This window comes from Triticum dicoccoides, chromosome 1A (genome assembly GCF_002162155.2).
Source record: "Triticum dicoccoides isolate Atlit2015 ecotype Zavitan chromosome 1A, WEW_v2.0, whole genome shotgun sequence".
NCBI lineage: Eukaryota > Viridiplantae > Streptophyta > Magnoliopsida > Poales > Poaceae > Triticum > Triticum dicoccoides.
Window position 1 is genome coordinate 12,210,001 of NC_041380.1, and position 13,420 is coordinate 12,223,420.

A 13,420-nucleotide genomic window follows, 5' to 3' on the forward strand; every position below is an offset into this window, starting at 1 on the left:
ATGAAATCCGCACCAGAGTGGTACGGTAATCCTATTCTGGAGGTCATGTTACTTGACCATGACGAACCTACGAACTATGAGGAAGCGATGATGGGCCCAAATTCCACGAAATGGTTTGAGGCCATGAAATCTGAGATGGGATCCATGTATGAGAACAAAGTATGGACTTTGATTGACTTGCCCATATGATCGGCGAGCCATTGAGATTAAATGAATCTTCAAGAGGAAGACGGACACTGATAGTAGTGTTACTATCTACAAAGCTAGAATTGTCGCAAAAGGTTTTCGACAAGTTCAAGGTGTTGACTACGATGAGAGTTTCTCACTCGTATCTATGCTTAAGTATGTCCAAATCATGTAAGCAATTGCCGCATTTTATAAAATCTGGCAAATGGATAAACAAAACTACATTCCTTAATAGATTTATTGAAGAAGAGTTGTATATGATGCAACCAGAAGGTTTTGTCAATCCTAAATATGCAAGCTCCAGCGATCCTTCTATGGACTGGTGCAAGCATCTCGGAGTTGGAATATACACTTTGATGAGTTGATCAAAGCATATAGTTTTATACAGACTTACGATGAAGTCTGTATTTACAAGAAAGTGAGTGGGAGCACTACATCATTTCTGATAAGTATATGTGAATGACATATTGTTGATCGGAAATAATGTAGAATTATTCTGCAAAGCATAAAGGAGTGTTTGAAAGGAGTTTTTCAAAGAAAGACCTCGTTGAAGCTGCTTACATATTGAGCATCAAGATCTATAGAGATAGATCAAGACGCTTTATAAGTTTTTCAATGATTACATACCTTGACAAGATTTTGAAGTAGTTCAAAATGGAATAGTCAAAGAAAAAGTTCTTGCATGTGTTATAAGGTGTGAAATTAAGTAAGACTCAAAGCCCGACCACGGCAGAAGATAGAAAGAGAATGAAAGGCATTCCCCATGCCTTGGCCATAGGTTCTATAAAGTATGTCATGCTGTGTACCAGATCTATTGTATACCCTACACTGATTTTGGCAAGGGAATACAATAGTGATCTAGGAGTAGATCACTGGATAGCGGTCAAAATTATCCTTAGTGGAATAAGGATATGTTTCTCAATTATGGAGGTGACAAAAAGGTTAGTCGTAAAGGGTTACGTCGATGCAAGTTTTGAAACTGATCCAGATGACTCTAAGTCTCAATCTGGATACATATTGAAAGTGGGAGCAATTAGCTAGAGTAGCTCCGTGCAGAGCATTGTTGACATAGAAATTTGCAAAAGACATACGGATCTGAATGTGGCAGACCCGTTGACTAAACTTCTCTCGCAAGAAAAACATGATCACACCTTAGTACTCTTTGGATGTTAATCACATAGCGATGTGAACTAGATTATTGACTCTAGTAAACCCTTTGGGTGTTGGTCACATGACGATGTGAACTATGGGTGTTAATCACATAGTGATGTGAACTATTGGTATTAAATCACATGGTGATGTGAACTAGATTATTGACTCTAGTGCAAGTGGGAGACTGAAGGAAATATGCCCTAGAGGCAACAATAAAATTATTATTTATTTCCTTATATCATGATAAATGTTTATTATTCATTCTAGAATTGTATTAATCGGAAACATAATACATGTGTGAGTACATAGACAAACAGAGTGTCACTAGTATGCCTCTACTTGACTAGCTCGTTAATTAAAGATGGTTATGTTTCCTAACCATAGACATGAGTTGTCATTTGATTAACGGGATCACATCATGAGAATGATGTGATTGACATGACCCATTCCATTAGCTTAGCACTTGATCGTTTAGTATGTTGCTATTGCTTTCTTCATGACTTATACATGTTCCTATGACTATGAGATTATGCAACTCCCGTTTACCAGAGGGACACTTTGTGTGCTACCAAACATCAGAACGTAACTGGGCGATTATAAAGGTGCTCTACAGGTGTCTCCAAAGGTACTTGTTGGGTTGGCGTATTTCGAGATTAGGATTTGTCACTCCAATTGTCGGAGAGGTATCTCTGGGCCCTCTCGGTAATGCACATCACTTAAGCCTTGCAAGCATTGCAACTAATGAGTTAGTTGCAGGATGATGTATTACGGAACGAGTAAAGAGACTTGCCGGTAACGAGATTGAACTAGGTATTGAGATACCGACGATCGAATCTCGGGTAAGTAACATACCAATGACAAAGGGAACAACGTATGTTGTTATGCGGTCTGACCGATAAAGATCTTCGTAGAATATGTGGGAGCCAATATGAGCATCCAGGTTCCGCTATTGGTTATTGACCAGAGACATGTCTCGGTCATGTCTACATAGTTCTCGAACCTGTAGGGTCCGCACGCTTAAAGTTTCGATGACAGTTATATTATGAGTTTATGTGTTTTGATGTACCGAAGGTAGTTCGGAGTCCCGGATGAGATCAGTGACATGACGAGGAGTCTCGAAATGGTCGAGACGTAAAGATCCATATATTGGACGACTATATTCGGACATCGGAAAGGTTCCGAGTGATTCGGGTATTTTCGGGGGTACCGGAGAGTTACGAGAATTCGTATTGGGCCTTAATGGGCCATACGGGAAAGGAGAAAAAGGCCTCAAAGGGTGGCCGCACCCCTCCCCATGGACTGGTCCGAACTGGACTAGGGAGAGGGGGCGCCCCCTTCCTTCCTTCTCCTTTTTCCTTCCCTTCTCCTACTCCAACAAGGAAAGGAGGAATCCTACTCCCGGTGGGAGTAGGACTCCCCCCTTGGCGCGCCCTTCTTGGCCGGCCGCCTCTCCCCCCTTGCTCCTTTATATACGGGGGCAGGGGGCACCTCTAGAGACACAACAATTGATCTGTTGATCTTTTAGCCGTGTGCGGTGCCCCCCTCCACCATAGTCCACCTCGATAATACTGTAGCGGTGCTTAGGCGAAGCCCTGCGCCGGTAGAACATCATCATCGTCACCACGCTGTCGTGCTGACGAAATTCTTCCTCAACACTCGGCTGGATCGGAGTTCAAGGGACGTCATCGGGCTGAACGTGTGCTGAACTCGGAGGTGCCGTGCGTTCGGTACTTGATCGGTCGGATCGTGAAGACGTACGACTACATCAACCGCGTTGTGCTAACGGTTCCGCTTTCGGTCTACGAGGGTACATGGACAACACTCTCCCCTCTCGTTGCTATGCATCACCATGATCTTGCGTGTGCGTAGGAATTTTTTTGAAAAATTACTACGTTTCCCAACACCAAGTGTAAGCATCCTCGGAGCAGCCAAGCATTTCTGCTTAGTAGAGAAAGAAAGCAGGCCACAACAATCCCTTGTGAGTTTGAAGTAGTCATCGTGTGCCTTCACTCCCTCCATAATGCACAAAAACAACAGTTTGCGCATACGAAAACAGCGATGAAACCATGGATCATCCGGGAAAGTTGGGTCCAGAGCAAAGTAGTCCTTGCGCAGTGGATGTGGTCCAAAGACCCTATTCTGATTAATCACTCTTCTCCATTTGATTGAGCCTCTAAAGTTGAGAATATGCTCTACTTGCCGGTCCATTTCCTCTTGCATGCTCATGAGAATGATCATGTCTACCTCTTCGTCCGAGTCTGACGTATCGAAGAACTCATCTTCAACCATTTTATCAAGCTCCATCGGTCTATACTCCTCGTACGACGAAGCATCGGAATTCATCGTTTTCCCTATAAATAAATCACAAAAAATCAGGACGGACAATTTGTTGAACACATAGAGCGCAAGGGGCAGCCCGAGAATTGCAGGACATACCGCGGTGGCGTCCGGACCGGCGATGATGTCCACGGCGGCGAGCACATGAGAGAGGATTGATGTGCCAGTTCTAGTGGAGTTGAGGCTTGGAACAACTGCGGAGCAAGCATGGCGACAGAGCTGCGAGACGTCCGACGAGGAGCAAGAAGAAGAGAAGAGAACAAATGTATCCGGTAGATCGAGGGATGGATTTGGTGCAATTTGTGGCGGGGTAGGCCTGTCGGCTCTGACACGTAGGTTGCGTAACCCATATCCGCCTTTTATTTAGACTAAATATGAGGAATGTCAATCAGTCTGAACGTTTAAGCCCTGCTTGAGGGCGTTCGTCTTGGTCGTATTTTTTTTGTCCGTCCGGACAATTGAGGGGATTCTGGGTGCCCGGTCATAGATGCTCTCATTAGTCTGATTCCATAGCTTTTTTTTTTCACGTCTCTGTCTCTCGTATGGTCAGTCGGTCAGTCCACCCGTAGTCTTCGCTGTGCATCAGCCCGAAGTCTTGGCTCTGCATCTCTAGTACCGGCGCCGCTCTAGTACAGGCAGCCCAACCTATAGATCCGCTTGCTGGTGACCTCTTCCGGCCTCCGAGCTCATCCCTACCAAGACGAAGGGGGTGGCGCCGCCCGTTGTGTGGAGGACGGCCGTTCTCAGCACCGGTGTCGACCGTGGAGGAGGAGGAGGTGGCCGGCGGTCAGATTCAACGACCTTTTGTGCATCTTTCCCTTGATTTTGTGCATCTTTTCAGTTAAAAGTAGCAATGTCTGGTGCTAAAAGGTCAGATCTTCTGCTTGAAAGTCTGATTTTTGTGTTGGCTGAATCCAGGGTGGTAGTCGAATAGCAAGAACCGGAGGTCCAGTCCAGTCCAGTGAGAGCCTGGTAATTAATTAGTTCCCGTCTTTCTTATTCTGCTCTACTGAAATCTTTCTCATCCAAATCTGCTCAAGCTTAATCGAGGCACCAATCTGCTAGCGTATAGTACTAATTTGTTGACTCTTTTTTTTTTCCGCTTTGCGATGTGGATCTTGTATGTTTAGACGCTGTTCTTTCGAGGGTGGAGAGATTGTTGCAGAAGGTTCTTGGTCGCTGTCGAGGTTTACCACTGCGGCACCGCCACCAGGTTTGTTTCCCCATCTTCTTTGTGCTTTGCTCAAGCTTCGGTACTGACACCCTGCAGTAGCAGTGTTCCCTCCATCAGTAATATCCAGTCATTTTGCAGAAACGCCCAACTGACGATGGAGACGACGGTGCTGAGTGTTGGCAAGTCCGTACTGAACGGAGCGGTTCGGTACGCCCAATCTGCCATCGCGGAGGAGGTGGCCCTGCAGCTTGGAGTCCGGCGTGATCAGGTCTTCATCACCAATGAGCTTGAGATGATGCAGGCCTTTCTCATGGCCGCAAATGACGAAGGAGACGGCAACGGCAAGGTGGTCAGGGTCTGGGTGAAGCAAGTCCGTGACCTTGCCTACGATGTTGAGGACTCCCTCCAGGATTTCGCAGTCCGCCTAGAGAAGCAGCCCTGGTGGCGTATCCTTCTGAAGGATCGGCGCCAGGTGGCGAAGCAAATGAAGGGGCTCAGAGCTAATGTTGAAGATGTCAGCCAGAGGAATATGCGCTACCACCTTATCAAGGGCTCTGCGGGCTCTAATCCTGCCAGCACCGATGGGCAGTCTGCCATCACCGGTGCCATGACAATGTCTAGCACAGAGGATGCAAGGCGGCAGAGGGAGAAGGCAAAAGCAGATCTTGTTCAACTGATAAGGAAGATGGATGACCGCCTTCGAGTGATAGCGGTGTGGGGAACAAGTACTGATGTTGGGGAAACGTCCGTCATAAAAAGAGCCTTTGAAGATCTGAAGAAACACAACAGGTTTGATTGCCATGCTTGGATCAAGGTGATGTGCCCTTTTAATTCAGTAGAGTTCATGCGAAGCATTATCAGGCAATTCTATATCAACCTTCTGCAAGACCCAGTAGAAAATATGGATGCCCAAGTACTGAGGGGAATGGGAATGAAGAAGGAGAATGATTTGGTTGACGAGTTCAAGTCTTATTTGAATGATAAGAGTTACCTAATTGTGATCGATGGCATGTCTACCACTGAAGAGTGGGATCAAATTAAACCATGCTTTCCCAATAACAAGAGAGGAAGCCGGATTATAGTGTCAACAAAGCAAGTTGAAGTTGCAAGCTTATGCGCAGGGCCACAGAACGTAGCACCAGAGCACAAGCAGTTGTCCATTGACCAGAATACTCTTTATGCTTTCTTTGAGAAGGTAACATTCCAAAGACCAGACTGGATTTCATCCAACCCTGTTGATTACTTATATCATTATGAAGTATTCCCTCTGTAAACTAATATAAGACCTTTTAGATCACTAAGTAGTGATCTAAAAGGTCTTATATTAGTTTACAGAGGGAGTACAATACAAAGTGCTATGGAGTTAATGGTATATGGTTGTGTAATATGTTAATCCAAGTAACATAGAGTTAACTGTATAGAGTTGTGTAAAATGTTAGTCCAAGTCATAGTAGTACGTTGTGAAACTGGTCATAAAAGTGGCAGTTCTGAGACTATACAAAACAGTGCTAGTTCTGCAAAATGAGCTAAATGTAAGCACATCTGGACAACCTTTAACAAGGCCTTTTTTACACGGGTAGGACTAGGGAAGGGAGCCACATCGGATCAGTACAGTATATTTAGTATTATTTTAAACTAACTAATCTAGCACACAAGTTTAAAACCAATAAATTCGGCAGATAATTTACTCCTTTTTGTTTCCAGGGCATGAGTTTCCATTGATACTGACATTTGCTTCAATGCATTTGAAGTTTGTGTCAAACGAACAGAAAGTAGTGTAATAGTTGTTTTGTTTTAACGCAGCAAGAATCCATTTCCATTAATTTGAGCGATAACTGGAAAATGTTTCTATCATCTGCGCACTTCAATCTCTTGTAAGAAACTACAAGGAAATATGGGCTCCAGGTGGCTATAGTCGCTGTCAACAGAGCTGGCCCAAAAGTTGTGGTTAAGTGAAACATTTCTGAGTTGTGGTTTTCTCATACTTTGCCTCAATACCCCGTGGTTCCTTGATAATTTACTCGTTTATTTATGTTCCTACCTGAATAACTGAGTTGAGCCCTTTTTTTTCACTCATTAACCAATACGGGATATGTTCCCCTGAATTATGCCTTCTTTGAACTCCAACTTACCTGATCAGGGTTCTCAAGATGGAGATTCGACGGAGGTCGGGTCTAGCAGCACAAATTCAACCACCACCGCTAGTCACATCTTGGTGAATAACAAGATACTCACTCGCATGGAGACAACGCTAGCAGCATTTAAGGAATTTCAGCTCATCGGGCGAGAGAAAGAAAAATCAGAGATTATCCAACTAGTCACAAATGGAGATGGCCGCCAATTTGAGGTGATCTCTGTGTGTGGAATGGGTGGTCTTGGAAAAACCACAGTAGTGAGAGATGTTTATCAAAGCCAAGAGCTCAGAGGCAAGTTTGAGAAGTGTGCTTGTTTACAATTATGCGTCCTTTCAATTGTGATGAACTCCTCAAGAACTTAGCTGGGCAGTTTGGATATGAGGATGTGGCAGATATGGTCAGACATTTAGAAGGAAAGAAATGTTTGATTGTTCTAGATGATCTATCATCCACGAGAGAATGGGATGCAATCATCCCACATTTTACTGCATTGGAAACATCAAGCCGGATCATAGTCACCACAAGGGTAGAGGATATTGGTAAACATTGTTCAAAGAAACGTAAAAATATATACAAGCTCCAAGGTATGGAACTCAATGATGCACATGACCTCTTCATACAAAAGGTATGGATAGTGTATCTTCATACTGCATTTGTTTAATTTGAAAATGGTTATCTAGTTGCCTAACAAAATATAGCTGGGATATCATATAACACATGTGCAGGTGACATGGAAAAAAATGCCTATTTTTCTATGCACTAACTATTCATCATGTGACATACTTCCCCAAAAAACTAAATAAGCCAAATTTTCCAGCTTCCGAGTCCTGAAAAAGAGTAGTGTACCTGATACAATTTATAGAGGTTTTTTTTCGAAAAGAAGGGATAGCCCTCATAGATAGAGTACTAACTAAAAATCTACTTTTACCAATTTCAGGTTTTTGACAAGACTATGGATTTGGATGAGCAGTATCCTGAGTTGGTTGAACAAACAAATATGATTTTAAAGAAATGCAAGGGACTTCCCCTTGCAATAGTCACCATAGGTGGTTTCCTGGCAAACCAGCCAAAAACAGCCTTGGAGTGGAAGAAACTGAATGAGCATATTAGTGCTGCAGAGTTACAGATGAATCCAGAGCTTGAGGCCATCATAACAGTCCTTAATAAAAGTTATGATGGTTTACCATATCATCTCAAGTCTTGTTTCTTGTATCTTTCCATCTTTCCTGAGGACTATAACATTAAGCTCAAACGTTTGTTGCGGCGGTGGATTGCTGAAGGTTACCCAGGTGTAGTGCGTAACAAGTCTACAGAGGAAGTAGCAGAGAGCTACTTCATGGACCTCATAAGCAGGAGCATGCTTTTGCCATCCCAAAGATCAATTTGTGATGGAAAAAGGATTGGCTCCTGCCAAGTCCATGATCTCATCCGTGAAATCGGCATCTCAAAGTCGATGGAAGGAAATCTTGTTCTTAGATTGGAGGAAGGTTGCAGCTTAAACACCCAGGGCACAGCACGCCACCTTGCTATAAGCAGCAACTGGGAGAGAGATCAGAGTACATTCGAGAGCATAGTGGACATGTCCCGTGTACGTTCAATAACGGTGTTTGGAGAATGGAAGCCATTTTTCCTTTCTGACAAGATGCGGCTTCTGCGAGTGCTGGACTTGGAAGACACGACAGGTCTAGTTAATCATCACCTTGAGCATATCGGGAAATTTCTTCACCTAAGATACCTTTCGCTAAGAGGATGTGAATCTATCTGTCACCTGCCAGATACATTAGGTAACTTGAGGCAACTGGAGACACTAGATATCAGAGGTACCTCCATTGTGATGCTACCACAAACGATCATCAAGCTTCAGAAGCTACAACATCTCCATGCTGGGTTTCCAACAAAAGGAAATTATTTATGTACAAGGCATCTGCTGCACACGTATGGCTTCAACCAGCTTGATGCATGCACTTCTTTATGCTGTGGTGCCGCAACTCCTTGTATCATGATGGACAAAGATTATGGTGGTGTTGTGTTGCCAGGAGGGGCCAGGAAACTGAAATCCCTGCACACTATAAGGGGTGTGCACGTTGCATATGGAGATGCCGTTATACAGGAGATTGGAAGACTCAGCGGGCTACGCAAGTTAGGAGTGATGGGCATCAATGAGAAAAATGATGTAAAGTTTTGTTCAGCCATTTCCAATCTTAGCCGCCTAGAGTCATTATCAGTGCAGTCAGACAAGGGATGCCTAGATGACATTACCTCGCCTCCGAAGAACCTCCGGAGCCTCAAACTGGAGGGCCGCCTGGGCGTATTGCCAGAGTGGATCAAGAAGCTTCAGAATCTTGTGAAGTTAAAGCTGAGCTTCACAACATCTAGCCAGGTTGAGCAGGACGCTGCTATGGAAGTCCTGGGACATCTGCCAAACCTATCCATTCTCCGACTGCCGGGGTGTTCATTCAAGGGTGGAGAGCTCCATTTCCAAAAGGATGCTTTCAGAAGCATTGTGGTATTTGATGTCGAAGGCTTAGGGGGGATCAAGTCAGTGAACTTTGACCAAGGAGCAATGCCTGAACTCGAGCAGCTCAAGGTCACCGATGCTTGTAAAAGAGGTGGAATTGGGTTCTTTGGGCTGGATATCCTCCCAAGCATCAAGGAAGTCTTGCTCAGTGTTCATTTCAAGATGGACCGTGCTGGGACGGAGTTAGAGAGGGAAGCACGGCTCAAGGAGCAGTTCCGGACCCAGCTTGCTAGAAATCCAAAGAAACCCATTCTAAAGATGGAATGAACTATGAAGCCTGAACTGTCAGTGAGTGACTCGATGATCATGCTACTGGAGATATTTCCTGCTTTGTTTACTCTTCCAATTTTTCCTGTAAAAAATAAGGATGGCTTAAGGCATGGATATTAATTTACATGTGTTTAATTATTCATGTAACTAGGAGCCTGAAGAAACCCATGAAGATGCAATGAGCTATGAAGTCCGCATTCAACCATGCCCGAGTTATGATGCCACTGGACAATACTTCTTCTTTTCATCTTGCAGTTTGTTGCTGTAAAGTAATAATGGGTTAAGGCCTGGATGTTAATCTACAACCGTGTGATGTGTTCCGTTGGATGGAACATGTGTAAAATGTAATTGGTTGTGCTGCTTTCTGAATGTGGAATGAACTTTTGACCTGATGATCAAGGAAAAATATTGTTCTAGCTGATAGGTTTCTTTCTGAAGATGGAAGAAAGTATGACATGATGATCTTCTTTCTGAAGATGGAATGAACTATGACCTGATGATCTTCTTTCTGAAGATGGAATGAACTCATAGAAACATATTTTGTATCTTATAGGTTTCTTCTCTTGTTGCCCGAGGGATGACCATGATGATCATGATACTGGAGAATAATTCTTGCATAATTTCTTCTTGCTATTCTTCTGTTTAAATAATGACGGGTTAAGGCCTGGTTGTTAATTTACATCCTTGTTCAGTGTTGTATTGGATGGCACACCTGTACAGTTTAATTGATTGTGCTTTGTCCTGAAATTGCAATGTTAAGTGTACTGCTGAGTTCAGTCAAGTGTATTCCTTGAATAAACCATGGTTATTTTTGTAGCAGATTACTGATCCAATGTTTTTACCACTAAAGAAGCTGTGTTGAACTTCTAAGAATTATTGTGTAGCTGATAGTTTTCTTTCTTTCATTGTTACTGCTGCATAACTTTGACTTTCATCTACTCCATGATTTATTTGCCATGCCAACTGAGCAACGAAAATCAGATTGTAGCAATATCTTCCAATTATTACATCTCAATCTACAGATAACATGAGCAGTGGAGCAGGAGGCTCCTTAGAAATTAGCTAATGACCCACCATAGATATCTTGTAAGATTTGACCATTTATAGAGAAAAATCATCATCATTTACACATCAAACTGACAATACTCTGTCTATCACTTGATAAACCTTTAGTGTATCTTTAGAGAAGTAAATGATCAATGTGTAACCTTGAAAGCCATGTCAATGTCCAAAACGACTTGTATTGTGACAGAAGAATGTTGTTTCTTCAACATCAGTATGTGTAGAAATCGGCGACAAAAGCTAAAAACAATGAGGGTCTGACCTGTATGGAAAACAAGACCTACACTAGCTACTGTGATCCATACATAAACAGGGCAGAGGGTACCAATTTGCTTGAAATCTTAAGTCAAAATTCTTCATGTTTGATCAAAAGTTGAGCATATATATCCAGGTACCACTGCAGGACTGAGGTCACTGAAACATGCTTAAAAGAAGGATAAAAATAGTATAAACAGAAAAACTTCACCCAACAGCAATTGCTAGTGTGATACATAGCATGGTAAAGGACTAAAGGTAGCATGGACAGCGGCACACCTCTCTGTCTGATCAAATCCTTGCGAGATTTGCTTAAGTACACCTCCATAAAAAATTTGAAAGAAAGTTATTTTCATACCATGCTAGTTAGGCTACGAATCAAGTCAGGTTGTTAGTTTAACCCCAAATGTATCCCTGTCGAAACTCATAGCCCAAAATGTTAGGCTGCATTTCTATACCAGCTACGAAGTGAGTTTTCAGGATCTTATCAATTGAATCGACAAATCTTAAGATTCGGAAAATCACCACATTCATACATGATCATGAGATTGACAAAGTCACCACATGCACACATGCACCTCAGTCAACAGGTACGTCATCTACAGCTGGACAAATAGCCTACCCATGTCAAGCTCTGCCGGGTGTACAGGTTCACCACAAGGTACTAAGTCAACTAAGCTCTGCTTAAGACAATAGATGTACTTTTTGTTTCACATAACAAGATTATTAATGGGCTGGGTTTCAACAAGGCCAATTAACCAGTTAAATAGACTACATTAACCTCACAACTAACAGGTTATAAGTTCTACTACATTATGTACATTACACTAGGACAGGGCCCATGCTATGGCCTATGGTGATTAAGCACCAACCGAACCTTACTTACCAGTCTCAATATCACAGTACCAAGAGACGATAAAGGTCACATATGGCGGTCTACACCCCAGTACACATATGACATAACCCTTAATTTCGTTCACGATTTGCTGCTACTCGTTGATGGTTGGCCTTGCAGTTTGTGCGTGAAGAAACAGGAAGGTACGTTATTAGGCCGAGTGGGTTGGGGCTGCTGACGACGCTTGTTGGGAGGTCCTTATATTGTATCGCTCGTAAACTTTCTCCCGGTTCTCTTTCCACCAATTCTCAGCCTGATGCTCCCCAAAGCGCCTTTTGCTGCAAATTAAAAATATCTCAGAGGGAAGATGCCAACGCTATTAATATTTTGCAAAGAAATATAGGCTTGTCACTTGTCAGTAGAGCAGAAGCTCAGCTACAGACTGAAACAGAAGTGTGTTTAATGTGAACAAGATAACCTGGAGTTCTCCTTTTCTGATAGTGTTTAATGTGGAAAAAAAAAGTGCTCTAAATATGATTATAAACTAAATGAACTGTCAGACCTCTTGTTGCATATGAACTCGCGGAACGGTAAAATATTGTTCAACGACTAATCAAGCAACTAGCCTATTTGCAATCATGAATATTCAGTGAGCTGTTTGCATGCGCAAATTACAAAGCTAATTTGGGAGTGGAAAGCATGACAGGAAATAGCTTAATCACCTGAACCGAACCCTCTTCAGCTCTCGGGTGCCATCACCGAGGTCCTTCAGCTTCATGAAAACACCCGCTTCATACTCTTCCAGCCATTCATCATGCAAGTGCCTGGCAGCGCCATTGGCGTTCACGCTAGGGTGGGCAGCAACACGTGCCTCGGCACCGCTTGGAGCATGCATTGTCCCATCCATACTGCCTGTGCTGCTAACTGATAATGGAACTGGGTGAAACATGACACAATGACTCATCATGCTACGGTAGGAAAGTTAATTTGCTGGACATGGAAAAAAAACTCTGAAATTAAACAGAGCATCACATCACAGCGCACTATACTGCTACAGCTAATTTCTCCTGCCCGGCATCACATCACAAGGCACGCAAGAGATGAAAAAGACATCAGAATGTGATTTGTACCATCTCTACAACATTATCTTGGCCCGATCTGAACATGTGAATGTCCAATTTTGTGTAACCCATTGGCCCGACCGAGTTCAAACATTCAACTCAGAAAGATTGCGCGGTCCATCACCCACGAGCAAGAATCACCGACGCGAAACAGACAGAAATGGTATACCTTGAGATGTCGCTGCTGCTGCTCCTCCGCCGAGCTCGGCTGCTCCCGATCTGGGAGAAGGAGGAGACGAGAGGGCGCGGCGGCGCCGGATCTGACAGAAGATGGGGTGGCGGCGCCGGATCGGAGGTGTGGGGAGCCGGTGGCTCTGGCGGTAGCGCCGCCGACGGGTGGAGCGAGTGGGGGTTTGGAATGGATGGTTTTGATTG

At 43.6% G+C, this 13,420-nt stretch overlaps 1 protein-coding gene and 1 pseudogene across 1 annotated transcript; one reads left to right on the forward strand and one right to left on the reverse strand.

The window, feature by feature from the left end:
• Positions 1 to 4,218: 4,218 nt before the first annotated feature.
• LOC119358655 lies at positions 4,219 to 10,322 on the forward strand (annotated as a pseudogene).
• A 1,346-nt stretch (positions 10,323 to 11,668) lies between these two features.
• LOC119358682 (PH, RCC1 and FYVE domains-containing protein 1-like) lies at positions 11,669 to 13,420 on the reverse strand. Its single transcript, XM_037625131.1, has 3 exons — positions 13,215 to 13,420; positions 12,647 to 12,860; positions 11,669 to 12,262 (listed from the first exon to the last, which is right to left on the reverse strand). Exons 2-3 carry the CDS (start codon positions 12,829 to 12,831, stop codon positions 12,136 to 12,138), a joined length of 312 nt encoding a protein of 103 aa, XP_037481028.1. The 5' UTR covers positions 12,832 to 12,860; positions 13,215 to 13,420; the 3' UTR covers positions 11,669 to 12,135.

What these genes read in the sequence shown, in the direction of transcription:
- LOC119358682 (XM_037625131.1), bottom strand. Translation starts at nt 12,831, where the DNA reads ATGGATGGGACAATGCATGCTCCAAGCGGTGCCGAGGCACGTGTTGCT. An exon ending in CTGAAGAGGGTTCGGTTCAG is followed by an intron (nt 12,263 to 12,646) that starts GTGATTAAGCTA and finishes TTTAATTTGCAG; the next exon opens with CAAAAGGCGCTTTGGGGAGC.